General features: G+C 44.5%; 2 protein-coding genes across 6 annotated transcripts in view; one reads left to right on the top strand and one right to left on the bottom strand.

Annotated features, from left to right (window-relative positions):
• The window catches only part of C2CD3 (C2 domain containing 3 centriole elongation regulator), a 72,769-nt gene extending 68,828 nt beyond the window's left edge, over positions 1-3,941 (bottom strand). For 2 of the 4 annotated variants that reach the window (XM_089513070.1, XM_089513069.1), the window contains exons 1-2: positions 3,469-3,559; positions 1,430-1,699 (exon numbers count right to left, since the gene is read on the bottom strand). In XM_089513070.1, the coding sequence (XP_089369196.1) occupies positions 1,430-1,699; positions 3,469-3,532 (334 nt within the window). In that variant the 5' untranslated portion in view covers positions 3,533-3,559. Of the gene's footprint in view, positions 1-1,429; positions 1,700-3,468; positions 3,560-3,824 lie in introns of those variants that run through there. The other 2 variants (XM_089513071.1, XM_089513072.1) reach the window with 2 other exon arrangements.
• A 71-nt stretch (positions 3,942-4,012) lies between these two features.
• Positions 4,013-22,943, top strand: part of LOC149320170 (protein phosphatase methylesterase 1) — a 37,438-nt gene continuing 18,507 nt past the window's right edge. The window contains exons 1-5 of one of the 2 annotated variants that reach the window (XR_016280287.1): positions 4,013-4,203; positions 12,131-12,224; positions 13,418-13,510; positions 19,512-19,569; positions 21,050-21,101. Coding sequence is in view for 1 of the 2 variants with exons in the window: in XM_089513073.1 (XP_089369199.1) it covers positions 4,103-4,203; positions 12,131-12,224; positions 13,418-13,510; positions 19,512-19,569; positions 21,050-21,101 (398 nt within the window). In the remaining variant the exon portion in view is untranslated. The remainder of the gene's footprint in view (positions 4,204-12,130; positions 12,225-13,417; positions 13,511-19,511; positions 19,570-21,049; positions 21,102-22,943) is intronic. The other variant, XM_089513073.1, reaches the window with a different exon arrangement.

A 22,943-nucleotide genomic window follows, 5' to 3' on the forward strand; every position in this document is an offset into this window, starting at 1 on the left:
GAACTTCCTGAGTGTATGAGCTCTTCAGCAGTAGAACAGATTGCCTCAAAGAATGGGGAACTCTCCTTTGAACCTCTTTAAAAAGAGGTTGGATGACTGCCTTTAAGGAGTGCTTGGTTGTGTATTCCTACATGACAGGAGGTTGGACTAGATTGCCCTTGCACTCTCTTCCAACTAAAAGAATTCAGTCCAGCCCCTATGAAATTTTCTTTCAGACCCCAAATTTCTAATTGCAGTAATCTAAAACTTCAGTTGAACATTTGGAAATACAATGTAAAAGGCAAAGTGACCACAGGAATGCAAACACGGTAAATGGCCAAGTATCTCAGTCTCTGCTGAGCTAAAAATTTGGGGACAGAAGCAAAATTTAAATGGGGGGGGGGGGAGAATTCTTTTTTGAGAAGCAATGCCCTAAATCTAAGCCCTTAAAAATGGATCAATCAAGTATGATGAGAAAGGGATTGACCTCAAGTACTCAACATACACATTCCATGGAGAAGATCACAGTAGCAAGGCTGGGAAAAACTGCTCCTGTAGACACTAGAGAGGTACCATCAACTAGAATACACAGAGCTGAGCAAACTGCTGCTAACACAGCTCTATTGGTCTTCTGCACCCTGTACTTTGGGGAAAGTTCCTCCTTATCACAGTTGGCCAATACATTCTTGGCCTTTTCTTTCCATTTTTCCTTTAGCAATGTATTCCAGTCCTAAATCAACATCACGCCTAAACCTAGAAGCAGATAAATGGTTTTCTTCCCACCCCAATTGTCACTGCTCTGGCCTTGGAGGGAGAGGAGGAAGGCACAGCTCTATCATGCCAGGCCCAGAAGCTGATGAAAGACCCTACTTCCATCCTAACGGTTGCAGTTTGAGTCTCCTTTACCTGAAATGTCTGGGATAAGAAGTGTTCTGAATTACAGAGTTTTTTTAGAGTTTGAAATATTTGTATACATGAGGTATCTTGAAGATGGGATCCAAGTCTAAACATGACATTCATTTATGTTTCGTATGCAATTTATGCATCTAACCTGAAGGTAATTTTATACACAATATATTTCCTAATGTTTTGCATGAAACAAAGTTTGCGTACATTGAACCATCAGAAAGCAAGTGTGCCACTATCTCTGCCAGCCATGTGGATAATTTTGGATTTTGGAATATATCAGATATCTGAATTCTGGGTAAGGGATATTCAACCTGTACTACAGTGGCCTCAGAGGGAGTGAAGAAGAGGCAGTATCTGTGGGACTTAATCCCCCTTAATCTGCTGCTATCCCCCTTCCCTTTTGTTTCATGTTTTAGTGAACTGTTTTGTTTTTTTTACTTGTTAAGTGCCATGTAAACTGATGATGCTGTATAAATAGATGATGATGATAACAACAACAACAACAAAATACACACTTAGGCATCAAGGATGCAGCCAGTACCTGTTAGGTAGGAGGTAAACTGTTTTGGTCCACAGCGAATTGCGTAGCGAGTGGTAGTTTTAATCGCTTTTTGCTCAGTCTGTGAGGGGTCGCGAGGAACAAAAACCGTGCCATCCGAGGTTTCTCCCCACCATCTCACCCGGATGAGGAAGGGAGATGTTGGCTTAGAAACCATCCATAGGATTTTGCTGATCGTCAGCTTTAGAAAGCAGCGCAATTGTCCTTCCACAAGAGGTGGCAAGCTTGTAGATGGGGTGACATCGCTGAGATCTGGAAGAAGTGGTAGAACACCGCACAGTTATTTGGACAACCTGAGTGATTCATCTACTCAGAAAGTTTATATTCTTTCAAATATACAGTTGGTCCTTTGTAAACGTGGGGGATCCGCCCCCCCCCCCCCCAGTGTATGGGGAAAGCCGCAAGACCTCAGGACCCATTGATTTCAATGGCAGTGCGCTCCTGGGCACACGTGCCACTTTGTCCGCCCAGGTTTGCCATCCGCATGAGCTCAAGCCCAGGTATGGGGAGGGTGGCCTGTTTCCCAGCAGACAATGGATCATTAATTAAAGAGAAATCCCGAGGCCTTGCCATTCACTAGCAGAACAGGACATAGATTAACATGCAAATCGCTTCCTCTCAACTAACAGTACTGTGTACACACACATACACACACACAGCATTCATTTCCATGCCAGCATTCTCTGAAGATGCCGGTCACAGATGCAGGGGAAACGTCAGGAATAAACTCTTCCAGAACACAGTCTCACAGCCCGAAAAACCCACAAAAAACTATGGATGCCGGCCATGAAAAACTTTGACTTCATGTTATTTGTTTTGTTTGACTGCCACAAAGCCTATGGTAACCATGCATTAGAATAAACCTGAATTATATGTACAGTGGGTCGTTCCCTTATGTGGGGGGAATTCCCGTATGCTTGTGTCCCATTGGAAACAATGGGTGCATGCTTGTGGCGCAGTGCGCACACCATTTGTCCAACTGCCGTGTTGCTTCAGCGTAAGCTTGAAGCTGTGTATGGTGCGCCCGCGTATGGCACAGGCGCACTGTACCCTTAAAATGTGTTCTGTTCTCCTTTCAATAAACTCTCCTGTTTGACCAAGTCTGGGAGTTGTTTCATCGTCTTGGGAAGAGCAGACACGCAGTGTTCCTGACAGCTAGCGTCATGTGCAACGGTTTGAGCACTGGACCAGGACTCTGGAGACCAAGGTTCGAATCCCAGATTGGTCATGAGACCCACTGGGTCAAGTGTGGCAAGTCACACTCTCTCAGCCTCAGAGGATGGCAATAGCAAAGCCCGTCTGAAGAAACTTGCCAATAAAACCCCATAACAGGTTCACCTTAGGATTGCCATAAATCAGAAATGATTTGAAGGCTGCCACAACAACAACAACAACAACAACAACAACAACCACCACCGTGTTTTGAGGAGAGATACACTGGACCTTCCTCTGCAGCTTGAACTACTCCAGCGGCCCCTCCCTCCAAATTGACCGGGGTTCTGGGTGAGGGACCCCTGAGAATGTGGAAAGAGCACAAATAAAATGCAATCACTATTCTTTCTACTTGAGAGAAGAAGACCATGTTTATATCCCGCCTCTTCCCATGGGATCGAGGCGGCTTACAATCACAATAAAACACAACAATACAGTAATAAATCCCTGTACACAAATAAAATGCAATACAAACCCCCTCCCCTCCCTCCCTCCCTCCTTCCACACAGAACACAGTTTCTAACACAACAATGATTATAAACCACTAAAACCATTTCAGGTCCCTGGGAGATTTAGCCTTCTCTGCCAGAGAGCTCTGGCGCCCCAACAACAAACTACAAATCCCAGAACCCCACGGGACTGGAGCCGCTTTCTTTCACAGCTGGGACTGGGAAGGAGCAAAGTTACCATTTGGACTACAACTCCCAGAATCCTCCCGCCGCCCAGAGACCAATCCGTCCAGGTCGGGGGATACTGGGAGTTGTAGTCCTCCAACTTTCCCAAGGTGCGTGACTTAACCCCCTCCTCACCCTTCCGTTTGCGCCCAGGTCCGGCGGGGCGAGCAGCGAGGCCCTTCGCCTTCTTCTGCTTCATCCTCGCAACTAGGCCGCGACCAGGCCCTGCCTGCTCCCCGTTGCATAGCAACCACGGCCGCCGCCGCCGCAATGCCTCCTGGGAAAACGGCGGGAGGAAAGCCCGGCCGCCAGCGCCAGCGCCGCCATTTTGTCTGAGAGGAAGCCAGCCAGCGCCATAGAGATAGGAAAAGTTCAGAGGCACATCATCATCGTCAATCATTTATCAATATAGTGCCACAAGTTTACATGACAATCAATTCAAAACGTTAAAATCTGCCACATCTTTCTAGTTCTACATCTTTCTAGCTTACGTCATCACGTCGTTGGCGTCTCCTCCGCTGCCGGGACTCCATTTCCCATGATGCTCGCCGCGCGCTTCCCTCACATACCACAGCCAGGCCCCGCCTTTCTCTCATTACTGAGGAACTAACTCCATTTCCCATGAGGCCTCGGGGCTCGGAGCAGGGGCGGAACCGTTCGCGCGCCCGCGCGGTGGCCGCCGGGAGCGGTAGTCCTGGGCGCGCGAGGGCGGGGCCTTAGCCTCCCGGCCGCCCCTTTCCCTCGCCGCCGGGTCCGCGCTTCTCTCGCCATGTCCGCCTTGGAGAAGCAGCTGCAGCTGGGCCGCCTGCCCCCTCGGCCCCAGGGCCCCGCGGGGGGAAGCGGGCAGGGCCCCCCCAAGATGCGGATGGGGTGAGGAAGCCGGGCTCGGGAGGGTTTGTGGGGGCATGACGTCATGGCACGGGAGCTGGAGGCATGACGTCATGGGGAGAGAAGGGTGACGTCACGGGGAAGGGAGGAGGCCAGGGGCGGGGTCTATTCCAAGAGTGGAGGGGTCTCCAAATGGAGGGAGGGGGCAGTGGGCTTCCTTTGGGGATCCCTGGCTCATTTGCAAAGGAGGGATGGAGCAGGAGAGGCCCTGGAGCACTTTGGGGGGGGGCTTCTATGGGAGTAAATGGATTTAGGGGGGGTGTCACATTTGGGGTTCATTCTGAAGGAAGAGTGGGGCTGAAGGTGGGCCAGGGCCTCTGGGTGGATGATGGGAGAGGCATTTCGGAAAGAGAAGGGCTGGGGATGCCCTCGGTCCATATTTGGGGCCCAGTGGATGTTGGGGGAGTAACTGGATTGAGGGGGGGATTTTTATTCGGTCTTGGGTTCATTGTGAAGGAAGAGAGGGGCTCAAGGTGGGCCAGGGCCTCTGGGGCATTTCCAGGCATTCAGAAGGGTTTGCCATCCAGAGTTATTTGCAAATAGGGCTGGAGATGCCCTTCAGTCAGTCTCTGGGTCTCAAAGGGGGCTCTGTGGGGAGACAGGGTTTTTCTTATGAAGTCTGGGGATCCTTGTGAAGGAAAGGTGGGGTTCAAGCTGGGCCAAAGCCTCTCTGGGTGTGTCTACAGCCTAGGAATAATGCAGTTGGAGACCACTTTAAACACTATAGCACCACGATCTTAACAGGATTGTCTATTGTCAGAAGAAGTGGTCCTTCGCAAAGGAGGGATGGAGAGGGCATTCAGCCCGGCTTCTTGGTTTCAAAAGGGGCTCTCTGAGCACAACTGAATTGAGTTTGGGGACTGATTAATTAATTAATGTGGGGATCCTTGTGGGCTTCAGGGTGGGTCAGAGCCTCTCTGGCTGTTTGGCCGAGGGCATCTTCAGGAAATTCAGAATTATTTGCAATTTAGAATTTTTTGGAAACTTACAATTCAGAATTTACACAGAATTATTTGCAAAGAAAGGATGGAGAGGCCATCCAGTCAATGTTTGGGTTTCAAAGGGGGGCCTGTGGGGAGTAACTGAATTTAGGGGGCGGGATTTATTAAGTTGGGGGTCATCATGAAGGAAGTGTGGGGTTTTAACCAGGTCAAAGCCTTAATGGATGCATCTACACTGTAGAAATAATGCACTTTGCACCACTTATTGAGTGCTGCAGCTCCATCCCATTTAATCCTGGGATTTGCAGATCTTGCAGGGCTTGAGCCTTCCTTGCCAAACAGGGCTAGTGCCCCACAAAACTGGAAATCCCATGATTCTGTAGGATGGGCCCATGACAGTTAAAGCAGTGTTAAACTGCCTTACTTCTACAGTGTAGATGTATACACATACATATATACTCTATGTATATATGGCAGTTGGAGGGGGCTACCTTCAGAAGACATAGTTATTTTCAAAGAAGGAATGAAGAAACCATTCAATTCAATTGCTTTTTCTCTGAAGATGCTTTGAAGGGTTGCACTCATTATCCTATTCCATTTAGAGCAATTGTGTAACATAGGTCAGTATTTTTCCCTATACGTAATGTGGGGCAGGAAAGAGCTCTGTACAGCCTGCTGTGTTTTATATATTCGCTCATACTATGCGTGTGCATATATTTCTCTCACTGTATCTTCTCCAATGAGAAAGGTAAGGAAAGCTTTCACCAAAAAAACCCAGGCATAAAATAGTTCTCCAATGAAAGACACCAAGCAGCCAGTAGAAAACGCCAACCAAAAGAAGCAAACAAAAATTATAGATCAGCAGAGAGAGCAATTCCTCAAACTCTCCCAAGTCGAAGTGAAGGCCCAGGGAAAAACGAAACAGCCTTAACATATTCCTTGTTAGGAAGAAGAAAGAAATTTTCAGCTGAAAGCCTTTCTAAAGAGACAGGTTTTGGCGGTCCAAATTTCAGGGTTTGGCAAATCCTAGCCAGAAGGGCATTCCAAAGTTCAGATGCAACTGTCATAGAAAACCTAAACTCTATTTGGGTGCTTGTAAGGGGTGCTGAGATAAACATTTGTGTAGTGCTTTGAATGCTATAATCCAGTGTTATATAAATGTTGGTGTCCTGTTGTACATGGGAAAATTTTTGACCCCCAGTGAATTTGTTGTAAAGAGTGGGTTTCCATGGCTGAGCCTGAGGATTTCTATATCCTGGGCTTATTCAAAAAGCAACATGGGCAAGTTGTGGTCTCTGAGATATTGTTGGATTGCAACTCCCATGGCCCTTCTCCCTTGGCTAAGCTGGCCAGGGTTGATGAGAATTACAGCACAGAGCAGGGAGACTTTTTTGCCGAGTGAAATTAGAATCATAGGCCTGTTACAGACTGCCAAAATAAAGCTGCTTCAGGTCTCTTTGGAGGCATGCTATTTAAATGATGCATGCATCCTAAAAATCTGGAAGCTGCACCAAAGCTGCACTCCAGTGCTTAGGAATGGAGTGTGGCTTTGGCGCGACCTCCGGACCCATGCATCATTTAAATAGCATGCCCCCAAAGAGACCCGAAGCAGCTTTATTTTGGCAGTCTGTAACAGGCCATAGAGTTGGAAGAGACCTCAAGGGCCATCTAGTTCAGCCCTCTGCCATACCGGAACTCACAATCAAAGCATCCCCCAACAGATGGCCATCCAGCCTCTGCTTAAAGACCTCCATAACTGCCATCCACCGGCCTGAGAGGGAGTTCACCAGGCAGGTCCAGCTCCATCAGGACTAGCCTGGAAGAAGGAAGAGCCCTCCCTCCAATCCATCTGCCTTGGTCCAGGCCTCAGAGGGAGAGAAGAACCACTGGACCTCATCCCCTTTCCCTACACCATTCCCTTCTCCTTTTGTTTCGTGTCTTTTAGATTGTAAGCCTGAGGGCAGGGACCTGTCTGATTAAAAATAATAATTGTAAGCCGCCCTGAGAGCCATTAGGGCTGAAGGGCGGGATATAAATACCTAAATAAATAAAGAAAGAAAGAAGGAGACTCCACTACACTCCGAGGAAGGAGTGTGTGCCGCTGTCGGACAGCCCTTACTGTCAGGAAGTTCCTCCTAAAGTTAAGGTGGAATCTCTTTTCCTGGAGCTTGCATCCATTGTTCCAGGTCCTGTTCTCTGGAGCAGCAGAAAACAAGCTTGCTCCATCCTCCATATGACAATCCTTCAAATATTTAAACAGGGCTATCATATCATCTTTTAACCATCTCTTCTCCAGGCTCCCTAAGTCTCTTCTCAAATTGATGCAGGTGATTCTTCTATGCCTGATCAGTCAGCATAAAGACTAATGGGTGCTGTGTTGCAGGGAGAGTTTGGGTTGCCTTCACAACAGTGGGCTGACCAGGAGACAGTATTCAGCGCTTAAGGAGAAGAGTGGGCTGAGAGCCTTTTGGGTGATTTCCAAAGGGATGACTGAACAGCACATCAAGGGAACCATGCTACATGTGGAGATGTGAACACAAGAGAGGTAATTTATGGCCTTCCAGATACTGCTGGACTGCAAACCTCATGATCCTTCTAAGCCAGCTAGGGTTGATGATAGTTTCCACATGGTGGAATAAGGTAGGACTGTATGACCTTTGTGATTTCTTCCAACTCTATGATTCTATGGAGGGAATGTATTTTGGGCAAGTGAAGTCTTGACATTGAGTTTCAGGGCTCTGCCATTTTAGAGTAACAATGATGCTGAAGAGATTTTGTGCATTCAAATGGTACTTGAACTTAGAGAGATGAGTGATGCATAGGATTGTTGATGAATCAGCTGCTTTTCATGATGTGTGAACTGTGTTACACTATTTCAAATGTACTTACCCAGAATGGATCTAACCATTGATGAACAGCTGGTTGAGATGAGAAGTAAATGCCCATTCTGTCATTGCCTGCCAATTGAACCAGGAGAATATAGCATAAAAAACCAGGACTGTCCTTTGATGCTAAGGCACCATGTCTTTTGAAGGGAAACATTCATCTGGATAGGCAGTCTGGTATGCCACAAGATGCCCAGATTAGTTATACTGTGTTGATAATGTTGGTTGAACCATATAACCATATTGGGTGAAATGGGGTGGGAGACAGTTTTTGCACCGGCTTAGAACTGGCACAAAAATTAGCATCTTGTTAGTGCCATTGTTGTTTGTTGTTAGCTGCTTTCTAGTCAAACTCGACTCATGGCGACCCTGTGGATGAGACGTCTCCAAGCCCTATATCCTCTCCTATTCCCTTGACCAGGTCCTGTAGCCTCAGGGCCATGGTCTCCCTGATGGAGTCCATCCATCTGGCATGTGCCTTCCTCTCTTTCTACATCCCTCCACCTTTCTTAGAATCATTGCCTTTTCTAATATGTCTTTCGTACTCATGATGTGACCAAAGTACAACAGCCTTCATTTAGTCATCTTGGTTTCCAGGGAGAGTTCTGGCTTGATTTGTTCTAGGACCCATTTGTTTGCCTTTTTGGCCATCCACAGTATCCTCACCCCTCTTCTCCAGCACCACATCTCAAATGAATTAATTTTATTCCTATCTGCTTTCTTTACCATCCGGTGATGGGGAATACAATGATTTGGGCGATTCTAAGTGTGCAGCTGTGTATCTTCACACTGTTAGGGATATACGCAGGCATAAGTTAGCCGTACACATGCGTACCTCTTCTCTTCCTCCGTGCAGAGATTGGTATTCCCTTCCTCTTTCTGCACCAACCAAAAGCTCCCTTAATTTACCATCAGTCTGCTGCAGCTCATCCATCTCCCAGCCATTTTGTGGCGTGTCTAGCTGTGTCCTCGTAGCCAGATGTGAAATGATGACATCATCTGCTGAGACCTCCAGAGGACATCAGAGAATGATGGCATCATTTCATCTATGGCTGTGAGGACATAGAGAGAGGCTTATCCCATCTCTGCCTGGCATGGGATTGTTGCTGGGCAGGAGCTGCAGTGCTTCTGTAGTATACATCTGGGAGTGGTGAATGCCCAGCTTTAGTGCCTATTCTGCATACAGAAAGACTAACGCTGTGCTGCACCATATAGGATGATGGCCCATGTCTGCTAAGCAGAAGTTTAGAATAAAGTTTGCCCTTCATATCCATGGATTCAACCATCCATGTCTTGAAAATATTTAAAAATATTTATAAATTCCAAAAAGCAAACCTTGATTTTGCCATTTTATAGGCTTTGGCCACCATCACCTCCAAGTGATATGCTCAAGTTTTGTGTGAAATGACCGACACAAAGAATGGACCATCATCGGAGGACATTTCTCTTAGATGGGATTTTCTTTTAAATTAGGGTGGAAAATTATTGCGATGCAGTGTGGCATAGTGGTTTGAGGGCTAGATTACCTGCCCTGGAGACCAGCGATTAACTCTCCACCCTAGAATAGACCTATTAATTCACTATTGGGTTTATCACACAAAGGAAATCGGGAGTTTATCCTGTGAATATACTGGGGAAAAATGTGTAATTATGCAAAATGATTTCACATGACGTTGCACAAAACCTGCCATTAAAGTGGTCACAAAAAACTATTAACACACATCTTTTTACTTTGGGGATTTCAGTGACAATGCATTTCTGATATCACTTTATTTGCACAATTACGTGTGATAATCATACCCGCAATGTACTTGCCATTTTCACTTTATTTGTAGGATGCTTTAAATGCGTTTTTTTCTCTCTTTAATGCCAAAATTAGCCCCAGCTCCTAAAGTGTAACTATTTGGCGATTGATTCTGTGGCTGTACTCTAACTAACTAATAGGATTCAGGCCTCTCTGCTAATCTTTATCCATGTCGATGAGGTTTAAAGTTAGTTTAATATAAAGGTGTAGCAATAATTTGTAAAAAAAAACAAAAACACAAATATCAGAATGACTCCCAATACTTACTGTATTTCTTTAATGAATTTATACCCTGTCTTTCTCCTGACAGGGGACATGAAGAGGCTTACAACATAGGGGTAGTGTTTTGGGTAGAAGATTTGAGGCACTTGATGTGAACAAACTGATTGGTTTTGCTCAGAACAATTGAGGAATTCAGAACAGTTGAGGAAAGGATGTTCAACTGAGCACATTGCGTTATGTCAGTCTTTCCTAACCCAGCATCTTCCAGATGTGTTGAACAATGATGCCCGTCATGCATGGCCAGCCATGGTAGCCAGTGATGGTGGAAGTTGTAGTCCAGCACATCTGGAAGGCATTGAGTCGGAGAGGGTCACCTTAAATGTACTAAGAGTAGCCAAATATGCTTTTTGATGGCATGGAAAGACCTTCTTAGGCTCCATCTGCACTGCAGAAATTATTCATTTTCACTTCACTTTAACTGCCATTGCTCAGTGCTCTGGATTCCTGGGAACTGCAGTTTGTTGGGGCACCAGAGCTATCTGACAAAGAAGGCTAGATATCTTACAAAACCACAGTTCCCAGCATTCCATAGCATTGAGCCATGACAGTTAAAGTGGGGTCAAACTCCAATAGGTTCTTACCCGATGTTCTAAGAGTGCGGGGCAGATTATATAGGGAGATGCAGTCCCTCAAGTAACTCTGGCCCAAGCCATGTAGGGCTTTATAGGTAATAACCAACACCTTGTACTGTGCCTGGAAGCAAACGGAGCCAGTGAAGATCTTTTAAGATAGGTGTAATATGGTCAAACCTTGATGAACCGATGACCAATCTGGCTGCCATATTTTGCACTAACTGAAGCTTCCAAGGGTACAGGGGTACAGGGGTAGCCCCATGTAAAGCGCATTACAGAAATCTAGACAAGAGGTTACCAGAGCGTGTACCACCGTTTCAAGGTCCCTTTGGTCTAGGTAGGGTAGGAGTTACTACTCCTGGAAGAAGGTTAGGTTCTAAATCTAGTGGAAAGTTATTTTACAAGGGCTGTTCTAAGTTGTGAACCTGCCTGTACCCTGAGATCAACATCTGAGACCATCCTCAGAGTAGTTGCTATTGTTCGCTGGCATGTAAATTTTGGCTACATCTATGCTGAAGAATTACTGCAATTTGACATAGCTTTAACTGCCATGGGTCAGCGCTATAAAATTCTGGGATTTGTAGGGTTTTTTAGCCATTTAGCCTTCTCTGTCAGAGAGTTCTGGTGCTAGAACAAACTGCAGATCCCAGGATTCTTTAGGAAGAAGTTATGGCCACTAAAGCAGTGTCAAACAGCATTAATTGTGCAGTGTGGCAGCAGCCATTGACTTATGGTGACCCTCTGAATGAAAGACCTCCATGATCTCTGCTCATCAACTGGACCTGCTCAGGTCTTGCAAACTCAAGACAGAGACAGGCATGGCTTCCATGATTGAATCAGTTTGCCCATCATGTGGTCTTCCTCTTTTCCTATGGCATTCCATTTTACTAAGCATTATAATCTTTTCCAGCGAGTCATATCATGTAAAAGAGGCCTGAATGAGATAATAAGGGGGAAGATCTCAAGGGCTTTGGAGTGGTCTATCCTGTGAAACCCACCTGGCCCAGACATTAGCATCTATTCCCTGCCAGGTTGAGATGTTTCACTACTCCAGTTCTGAGAATGGCGCATCCTTCCAGATGTTCTTGAACTGCATTTGGTCAAGTTGTTATATATATGCTGTCCTGAGCTCTTTTTGACTTAGGGTGGGATATAGTGATTTTAATAAATAAATAACATAAAAAATAAAACTAGGAAAAGGTATACAAAAACGTAGCCTGGCATCTGGAATGGACAGGAGAAGCAGACCTGGGTGGTTTACTTTCTCTCTTTTGAAGCTTAGCAGGACCAGGTCTGGTGTTCCATTTTCTGTCCTCAAGAAGTGTCTTGTTTGCTGCAAAATGTGTTTGGTTTTTAAAAATGTATTGCCAACCACGAGTATAATATTTAAGTACAAATTCTCCCCCCCCCCCCCCCATCCTTCAGACCTGGAAGGAAGCGTGACTACTCTCCGGTCCCATGGAGCCAGTATTTTGAATCTATGGAAGACGTGGTTGTGGAGACCGATTCCGGCAAGGATATATCCTTTCTCCCTTCTTTAATTTAATTATCCTTGAATCGAGATGTGAGCAGTGACGACTCTTAAAACCAGGGGAAGGTAACCGTTAGGGATTTTGCTGGGGCCAAATGGGTCCCCTGCAACATCCCAGAGGGCTGTACCACTCTGTTTTTATCACCCTTCTCAATATTTCAGTATCATTATTTTTTAAATGTTCACCAGAAGAGGACAGTTCCTTTCAAGAACGGACTGCAATGGGCTTTTAATATTTGTGTTTTGTTGCCATTTTTTAACTATTCTGTCAGTAATGAATTTTTAAGTGGTTTTAATTCTCAAGAATTTTTAATTGGTTTTTAAAATTATATATTTCCTGATGGTTTTTTATGTTTTTAATCTATTTTAGTTTTAATAGTCTATAAGGTGCCTTGAATCTTAATACTGGGGAAAAGGCAGGATATTAATGAACAACAACAACAATAATAATAGGTGCTGTTGTTGTTGACATCCAGCTTGGTGGAGTGGTTTGAGTGTTGGACTATGACTCTGAAGACCAGGGTTTGAGTCCCTACTTGGCCATGGAAACCCAGTGGGTGACCTTGATCAAGTTACACTCTCTCAGCCTCACAGGAAGGCAAAGATAACCCTCCCCTGAAGAAATCTTGCCACGGAAACGCCATAGAAATGACACGAAGGCACACAACACAACAAAATTATCATCATTGTTGTCATCACAGACTGCTATTGGTCTTTTTGTTGTTTTGGGGACCTTTATACCCACATCCTCACCTATTCCAGTACAAGACAGGCCTCATTTCTAAACAAGAAGTGACACAATAGCCACTGCCTGTTTGGAAGAGGAAAGTGTAACTAACAGACAGTCTATTTTTGCAAGAACCTCTGTTTTAGATGCAGCCCCTAGTTAAATCTCATCCTCCTGGCTTCCAAAATGTGGCTTGCAGCAATCCATCAAACAGGGTGGTAGTGATTGTGAAAGATTTTGGTGATTTAAACAGCACTGGGTGGCACTGAATGTCTCACCTCTTCCAAAGTATTGAGACAGAGTTTTGCTTACAGTGTGACAAATACAGTATGTAGATTGAATAACCAAAAGTTGGCAAGAGAGTGTATTTGCAAGGTAGAAAAGATGGTGCAATTTATATGTAAATTCCAGACTGTGCACAAAAAATGGTTATGACATCCTTAACTGTTCATACACTTTTCGAATTTACAAGAGTGGATCCGAGGGCCCTGTCTTGCTGCTTCTGCACGGCGGAGGACATTCTGCGCTCTCCTGGGCTGTGTTCACTGTAAGTAAGCTGTTTTGTTCCACATTTTCTTCCCGTCTTATACAGCGCTAGAATATAAAAGTAAGTAGGTAATCTCTTTTGGCCTGGGGATGAATTGAATTTCACAGAAGTTCTCTGGAGCTACATTCGACAGGAGAAGCCAGAAGCAAAAAGATAGGGAAAAAGGAAATAAAATGCCTGTATGTTTGAGTTTAAAGCTGTGGCTGCCAGTGACTAAGCCTAGGAGAGACATTCTGACCTTTTCTAGAATGGAGGAAAATGCTGTACCATAAAAACTAGGAAACAGTGACTGTAATCCTGTTGGTTAGATCCAACTAGAGCAGACCCATTGAATCGGTTGTTGAATGTGGAGTCAACATGGGGAGAGCCTTCATGGTGGCTGCTCCCAGCCTATGGAATTCCCTCCCAGAGGAGGCTAGCTGGGCCTCTCTCTGCTTTCTTTGCACTCGCGTATGAAGGACACCTTTTCTGTTTACTCAGACCTTTAACTGTGTTGCAGAACGTCTTTTAATGGGACTGTGTTGCATTTGTATTTGTATAACTGTTACGATGTTTTAACAGCCTTTTAAACAGTTTTAAGTGTTTTAATATGATTGTTCATTTGCTTTTAAACTTTTCTGTTTGTTCTGCATTGTTTTAACTGTATTTTGTTTTAACTCAAACTGTGACCTGGCTTGGGTCCCATGTTGGGTAGATTCCATTGAACATCAGAAGGAGCTGCTTAAAAGTGAGAGCAATTTTGGTAATGGAACCAATTGCCTAGAGAGGTGCTGAGGGTCCCCTTCTCTGGATACCTTCAAAAAGAGGCTGGGCAGCTGGCAATGCTCTAGTTGGCGTCCCTGCATTGAGTGGGGGGTTGGACTTTATGGTCTATGTATTCCAACTCTGTGATTCTATGATTGTAAATATCCACAAGTCCCTTTTGCTATCATGGCCAGTGGTCAGGGATTCCAGAAAACCAAAGGTTTAAGCAAGCGAAGGTCAGGGGTTTTGCCAAGTAGACAGAGAAAGAGAGGCCATGTTTTTGCAAAGCCTTAAAGCAGATTATTTAATTCTCCAGATGTTGTTGAACCTCAGTGCCCAGCAGCCCTTAACAGCACAGCCTGTGATGATGCAGTTCAACAACATCTACAGGGTCACACAGTGCTAATCTCTGTTATAGGTTGAGTCTCCCTTATCCAAAACACTTGGGACCAGAAGTATTTTAGATTTCATATTTTCCCTATTTTGGAATACCTGTATTTGTGTGTGTGTGTACACACACACACACACACACACACACTGAGATATCTTGGAGATGGGACCCAAGTCTAAACACAAACTTTGATTATGTTTCATGTACACCTTATACACATAACCTGAAGGTAATTTTATACAGTATTTTTATGAAATAAAGCTTGTTAATAATAAATAATAAATAAAATTTTTATTTGTACCCCGCCCTTCCGGGTGATCAGGGCGGCTAACAAAATGCACCGAAGTGCAAACAAGATACAGAATTTAAAAACATACAGTTAACAACAACAACAATCCTTAAAAACAATAAAAACAATAAAAAACCCCCTAAGCCCAACCTCATGGCCACGAGAGAGGAGGGAGGCCCAAAGGATGTTTAGTCGGGGAATGCCTGATTAAATAGGAAGGTTTTTAAGCCCTTCCTAAATTGGGCCAGGGTGGTAGATGAGCGGAGCTCCATGGGCAACATATTCCAGAGGGCTGGGGCAGCTGTGGAAAAGGATCTTCTGGCAGTAGCAGCCAACCTAGCCCCAGGCACCTTCAGGAGTTGCTGCCCAGATGTTCTGAGGGTGCGAGGCGGAATGTACGGGGAGAGGCGGTCTTCCAGGAATCCTGGGCCCAAGCCATTTAGGGCTTTATAGGTGATAACCAACGCCTTATATTGCGCTCGGAAGCGAATGGGCAGCCAATGGAGATCTTTAAGCACGGGTGTTATATGGCTGGTCCTGGGAACACCAGTGACCAGCCGCGCTGCCATGTTCTGCACCAGTTGCAGCTTCCGAGTTTGGTATAAGGGTTGCCCCATGTAGAGTACGTTACAGAAATCCAGTCTCGAAGTTACCAGAGCGTGTACAACAGTTTCAAGGTCCCTCTGAGCCAGGTATGGGCGCAGCTGGCGAATCAGCCGAAGCTGATAACAGGTACTCTTGACCGTCGCATTCACCTGAGCAGTCAGGTGAAGGGAAGAGTCAAGAAGCACCCCCAGACTGCGCGCGGAGTCCTTCACGGGGAGCGTGACCCCATTCAGGACAGGTGGAACCACCGTCATTCCTGGTCCAGAGGAACCTATCACTAGTACCTCCGTTTTTTCTGGATTAAGCTTGAGTCGGTTCACACTGAGCTATCAGAAATCAAAGGTCTCACTATCTCAGCCACCTGTTAAAAAGTGTTGGTTTTTGGAATACTTTGGATTTTGGAATTCTAGATAAGGGAAGTGCACCCTGTATAAGGTATTAGATTCTTTGTGAAACCTACTTACTTGGGTGAAAGCACCATTTAATTCTGAATAGATCTTCACAGGATTGTACTGCAAATTTATTGCACCAAGTCCTCTGCCCCCAGTTCTGGTCCATTCTCTTACTGGATTCCTGCAGCAGTCGCAACACCATCCTGGCAACAGAACCTTTGAATGAAACAAAAGGTGCACCATTTCTTTCGCCAGCGAAAGCCTCATGCTTCCCTTTTTGCTTATAAATCAGCCCTGACTTCTTCAGGACCCTTTTGTCCCTTTACATGGAGTGCCTCATAGTTGGAGCCCTGATAATTGCCTCCACAATGGCCAGCTTTTGGCTGTCAAAGCAACAAGTCTCCATATATAGCTTTTAGCTGCTCATTTTTTTTGGATTCCTTCAACAGGAATTCCCCTGCTACTTCTTTTCATTTGGCTGCCTGTTTGATTTTCTTGGAACAAAAGGCCTGTTTTTGAAGCCACTTTTTAGCACAAGTAACAGCTTCATCACTGCCAAAAACCTACGTTTTTATGTAAATGCTGTAAGGTGGTAGGAACAAAGAACAAAGTACAAACATGTTTTCAGACTTAGGTTTCTTTTCAAGAGCATCTCCCTCCCTCCTCCCTCTCTCTCTCTGTGAGATGCAGTGTGTTTAATAGGACTACTAAATCCCCTTCCCCCCATTTTAGGAAATAACTGCATATGATCTGTTAAGTACTTGCTGTGTTTTTCTGCCCAGCCTAGGATACAATGCTAATTTAGGAATTTGTGAGTTTTTGGAGCTGTTAATCCATATCACCCCTCTGCTTCCACCTAACATTTCTTTGCATAGGAAACATCAGTTCTGCCCTCAATGTGATGCAATTCTTTTAGTATGCTTAAAGATAATGAAAAACCTGTGTCATTGTTTGGATGTTATTGGATTTTCTATATGGCCAACATGGCTATCCCTAGATGTAGTGTGTCCCTGAAGTTATTGTTCCATTAAATGCTGTTATGAAACACCAAGCGTTTAAAGTGCTATAATTTAAATAACCTAAAGGCACCAGACCCCTTGGAAGCTAAGTAAGGTCAGCCCTGCTTAGTACTTGGATGGGATACCACCAAGGAATACCAGCTGCTGTGGGCTCTATTTCAGAGAAAGGAAGTGGCAAAATCACTTCAGAATATTACTTGCCTAAGAAAACCATAGGAAATACATTGTGTTGCTCTAAGTTGACAGGCATCCTGAAGGTACACAACCACACAGTTCAGCTAGTCATGCTAACAAGGGAAGAGACTTCTTTATTGATGTCTGTTTGTAGGCCACCTTTTACTGTAGAAAGTAGAGTTGGCTATTGACATTTATGGCTTTGACATTTGTGGATTTGATTATTTGCAGTTTTGATTCATTTGTTCTCTCTAGGAATCTCTAGGTCCTCCAGCGCAACTCTGCCAGAAGTTGGCCATAGAGTTGTGCTGGGGGACCTAGATGTTCCTAGAGAAAATGCTTCTCTAGGCATGTGTAGGTCCTCCAGCATGATTCTGGGATCAATTCTGGCAGATGTTGACCATAGAGTTGCACTGGAGGGCCTGGAGATTCCTATTTATTTGTGGTTTTTCCACATTCATGGGGTCCTTCACCCATAACCCCAGTAAATCTCAATTGCACATACTGCAGTTCCACATGAACACAAAGGCCTCTATAGGCTGTGTTATTTCTTGACCAAATGGATCCAACTTCTTAAGAACAGCAGCCTGTAAACCCTGTTTTTCTGAAGTTCCCAGACCACCTGATTATGAAGAAATGGTTAGCTGGATCTGAGCAAAGGGTAATGGAGGTCTGTGTCTGCATGTATGTGTAGGGTGGGTCCTGTGTAAACTTTCCATTAGTCTGCAATTGAGTTTCACTCCCTTTTTATAGCTTTGATAGTGTGCAGAAACAGGAAAACATTTGCACAGTAGCTAAGCTGCAGTTCCAGAGAGCCAGTGTGTGTGTCATGGTTAAAGTACAATAGGCCCTTGGTATCTGCTGGGTTTTGGTTCCAGGACACTTTGTGGATACAAAAATCCATAGAAACTCAAGTGGCATTATATGCAATGGGGTAGTAAAATGGTGTTCCTTATATAAAATGGTTAAATCAATGTTTGCTTTTTGGATTTTTTAAAAAATATATTTTTAAATATATGGTTGAATCCATGAATACAGAGGGCCTACTGTATTTGGCCCTGGCTTAGGTTAGCCAGACTGAAGACTGAGTCAAGAAAATCTCTGGTTGACCTTAGACCTGTCCCAATCTCTGCCAGCCTGTCCTACCTCACAAAGTGGTTGTGGCAAGGTTAAAGGTGATAAGGAGGAGAAATAACACATACAACACCTTGAGCTCAGTGAAGGGAAGATGGGATGTAAACATTGCTGAGAAATAAATCCCTCCTAATATGGAGAATAATATCTACATTGGGCCTTTGCTGGGGTTTGGTTCCAGGATCCCTCATGGGTACCAAAATCCATGGATGCTCAAGTCCCATTAAATACAAGGGCATAGTGAAATGGTGTCCCTTCTATAAAATGGAAAAAGCAAGGTTTGCTTTTTGGAATTTATATTTTTTTGAATAGCTTTAAACCACGGATGCTTGAATCATGCATGAAGAATCCATTGATATAGAGAGCCAACTATTAGCATTAGTTCTATCTATATTATTTCCTACTGTTTTAAAGTATTAAATGGTTCTGTACTGTGTTAAATTGGTTCCATTTGTATGCTGCTCTGAGATCTTCTGATACAGGGCTGCTTATAAACATTTAAAGAAAGAGAGGGGGGCGGGTGGAATCTTTTTCTGAAGCCTCAGAATGTGAGTTGCCCTGTGGGCTTTTCCCTCTTTGGTGGAGTCTGTCTCAGTCTGCCTTTACCTTCCTCTGAACACTAAAAAGACTGGAAGAATCTCAGCATTGATCCATACCTGTTTCCATTCCATTCTGGCTGCATCCACACTGCAGAAATAATGCAATTTGGCACGACTTTAACTGCCATGGGACAATGCTATGGAATTCTGGGAACTGTAGTTTTGCGAGACATTTAGCCTTCTCTGTCGGAGACCTCTGGTGCCACAACACACTAGGAATCCCAGGATTCCATAGGATGGAGCTGTGGCAATTTAAGCGGTGTCAAGCTTCATTATTTTTGCAGTGTTGATGTAGCCTGTATCTTCATTCATATTCTTTTGGCTGTTTTCCTACAAGGCTTGCAGCCTCTGACTCTTTGTTTGAGTCTGCTTCCTTCAGCAGGACCAAAACAATAAAAAAATAAAAATCCCTCTAGAGAAAGCATGGAAATGTTCTATTTTGGGGTGAGGGGAGGCACTGCAATTTCCAGAACAGTTCCACAGCCCTGGCGATGCTGGCTGAGGAATTTTGGAAGTCGTCGTCCAGAGGAAAAAACGAAACATTGGCTTGTCCACCCTCTATCCATTGCCTTTCCCACTACTGTGGCTGGCCATGTATTTGTGACTTTATCTGATGCCTCTTTGTATTTATTTATTTTTCTGTCTTTTTCCAGTCTGCCATTATTAATCGGGTCCAGTGCAGGATCGTTGCTTTGGATCTGAGAGGACATGGTAAGTGATCGTTTTCTGAATTTTTCTTTTCAAAGCCAAACATCCAACTCTTTTCTTTATTGCAGGTGACTTCTTTCTCTGGTCTCACTTCCTGCTTTTGTTCCTGATTTTTGATACACGCTGCAGTTTGCCCTGAACGGTTCATTAAGAGATTGCCTCAAATCATCTAACCTCTGCCTGGTGTAGCGGAATTATTTTAGCCTTAAAAATGTCTTGCCCTGCTGCTTAGCTATAAGGCTCTTGAGAGGTCAGAGGCAGATGGAAGCGCATGCAAAATGCAATAAAGCAATTGTTCCCATGTGCCTTCAAGTTGTTTCCCACTAATAGCCACTGTAAGATGAACCTATCACAGGGTTTTCTGAGCAAGGTTTGTTCGCAGGGGGTTTTCCATGGCCTTCCTCTGAGGCTGTTTTAAAATGGCCAAAAAATGGGACAGCAGCAAATGGAATCACGGCAGTATTCAACTGGATGGATTTGTTTCTAAAAATAGGAGATTTTAATCATGAGACAAGTGGGGTTCTCAGCTTTTGACCCTCCAGATGAGAATGGACTTCAGCTTCCACAATCCTGGAGTATTCACCACGCTGGCTGGGACTTTTGGGTGCTGAAGTTCAAAATACCTGGAAAAGCAAAGGTTGAAAATTGTAGCTCTGAAGCACCATCTGTCTGGAAGCCCCCCCAGATGTATTGTACTATTTCCCATGATCCCAAGGGCCGTGCTGTCTGAAGAGCATGGGAGCTGTAATCCAGCAGACCTACAGCTTCTCTATGGGATGCCTTCATGGGGAAACCCCTTTTAACAAGCCCCCAGCATCTCTAGTGCAGGAGTGAGGACAGTGTGGCCCATGAACCACATGCAGACCCAGAAGGCCACTTGGACATCCCCAAAGCACCTCTGAACTGTCCTACATTAAATATTTAAATTGCTAAGCCAGTCACAAGGTCCAAAACATGCTATAATCACCCACAATTGCAACATTTTTTACTCACCAATCCCCAGAGATTTTCCAGTATTACCCCAATCCTTTTAAAAAGTGAAAAATAGCAGCTGGAAGTGATGTCACGTTGCTTCTAGGATGCCCAGGATACAAGGTTGCAGGCTGTAGAAGGGGTCATGGGGACAAAAATTGCCCTACCCCAGTTCTGCCAAAAGGATTCAGGTAACCAGAGAAGGGAAGAATTGCCTCTAAGAGTGAGCAGGTATGGGAGGACTATATCCATGGCAGGGGTGGGTAATGTGCAGCTTGCAGGCTGTATGCAGAGCCCAGGGTCCCCATATACCCTCTGGGGATTTAGGAGTATTTTCATTACATCCCCCAGGCCATTTTAGGTCCAGGAAAAGCCTTTTATATATTAAAACAAAACAATATGAACTAGAAGTGACTTAACTAATAATTGTAAAGTTTGGGCTAACCAGTGATGTCCTGCAGTGCCAGCCAACCTTCTGTGTTTGTGTGACTTGGTTGGCTTTTCTTTGCAGGTGAGACAAAAGTGAGGAATCCGGAGGATCTCTCTGCAGAAACCATGTCCAAGTACGTAATTTCTGTAATGCTGCTTTGTTGAACTTGGTCTTTGTAGCAAGTAAGTCTCTTAGACACAAACCCAGCTTTTTAGTCTCAGCAGGATTTGGGGGAACAGGTAAGTCACGTGACTCCAGACCAGTTCTCTAGCCTTCTGGTCTGGAATCCATGCCCTGTGAGGACCGTTTTAGGGAGCTGAGTATGTCTAGCTTGGAGAAGAGAAGTTTAAGAGGTGATAGGATAGCCCTGTTTAACTGTTGAAAGGGATGTCATATTGAGGATGGAGCAAGCTTGTTTCCTGCTGCTCCAGAGAACAAGACCCAGAATGATGGATGCATAGGAAAAGAGATTCCACCTCAATATTAGGAGGAACTTCCTGACAGTAAGGGCTGTTCGACAGCGGCACACATTCCCTCAGAGAGTGGTGGAGTCTCCTTCTTTGGAGGTTTTTAAGCAAATGGATGGCCATCTGTCAGGAGGGCTTGGATGGTGTCTTCCTGCATGGCAGAATGGGTTGGACTGGATGGCCCTTGAGGTCTCTTGCAGCTCTATGGCCTGTTACAGACTGCCAAAATAAAGCTGCTTCGGGTCTCTTTGGAGGTATGCTGTTAAATGATGCATGCACTCTAAGAATCCGGAAGCTGCACCAAAGCTGCAGTCCAGTGCTTAGGAATGGAGTGTGGCTTTGGCGTGACCTCTGGACTCAGGACCCATGCATCATTTAAATAGCATACCTCCAAAGAGACCCGAAGCAGCTTTATTTTGGCAGTCTGTAACAGGCCTATGATTCATGAGTAATCCCAGTGCATGGACTTAAGTATTTGCTTGTGCCCGAAAGTACTTTTTTGGGGACAGTTGCTTAGCTCTTTTCACTCATTCAGATGCCAGTCTTCACTTTGCTCTTCCTTCTCTCTGTGTGTGATGGTTTTGCAAGACTCACTGTACTATTCTCTTTTGGATCTGCTGCATTGACTCTGCATCGTGGGCAGGACTCAAAAGCAGTGACTAGGCACCTTTAAGCCCGCATGCTTTACTCAGAGGAGGCCTACTTGTCTTTCTAACAGGCTGTTAGGAAGGCAGCTGTCTATCGGACAATTGCCTATCCCGGGTTGGGGAAAGTGCTGGCTACAAATGGCCCCTGTTTGTGGTCCCTGTCATCCTACTGCCCCCCCAATCTGATTTTCCACCATCTCATACTTTGGTCCAAAAAGCTATTTTTCTGCGCCTAGAAGTAGTAATTTATGTGTTGTGTGACACAGCCTTGGCAGGGCTGTCTGTTTTATTGTTTTATTTTTATACAGTTACACATATATTAGTGGCATTATGTACAGTGGGCCCTTGATATTTGCTGGGCTTTCATTCCAGAACCCCATGTGGATACCAAAATCCTCGGATGCTCAAGTCCCATTAAATACAATGGCATAGTAAAAGTTATTTTTATTTTTTTTTATTTACTTTATTTATATGTTCCCTTTTCTCCCAGGACGAGTCCCAAGGTGGCTTCCAGAATGACAAATTAAAAATGTCAACAAAGTTTTAAAACCAATTTAAAAATCACCAGATTAGAACACTTTAAAACTGATTTAAAATCATATATTAAGTTATATTAAAATGGCGTCCCTTATATAAAATGACAAAATCAAGGTTTGCTTTTTAGAATTCATATATTTTCAACGTGTGGATGCTTGGATTAAAAAAAATGATGGATATGGAGGGCTGACTGTAGTCACATTAATATATGTGGTACGGTAGAAAAATAAAACACACAATGGCACACCTTTGTACATCTTCAGCAGAGCTGTCAGTTTTATTGTTTTACTTTTCTACAGTATCTCATACAGTTCCAATCTCCCT

Source organism: Sceloporus occidentalis, unplaced genomic scaffold (assembly GCF_023333645.1).
Source record: "Sceloporus occidentalis isolate IW3139 unplaced genomic scaffold, rSceOcc1.0.p SCAF_2, whole genome shotgun sequence".
In the NCBI taxonomy this organism is placed as follows: Eukaryota; Metazoa; Chordata; class Lepidosauria; order Squamata; family Phrynosomatidae; genus Sceloporus; species Sceloporus occidentalis.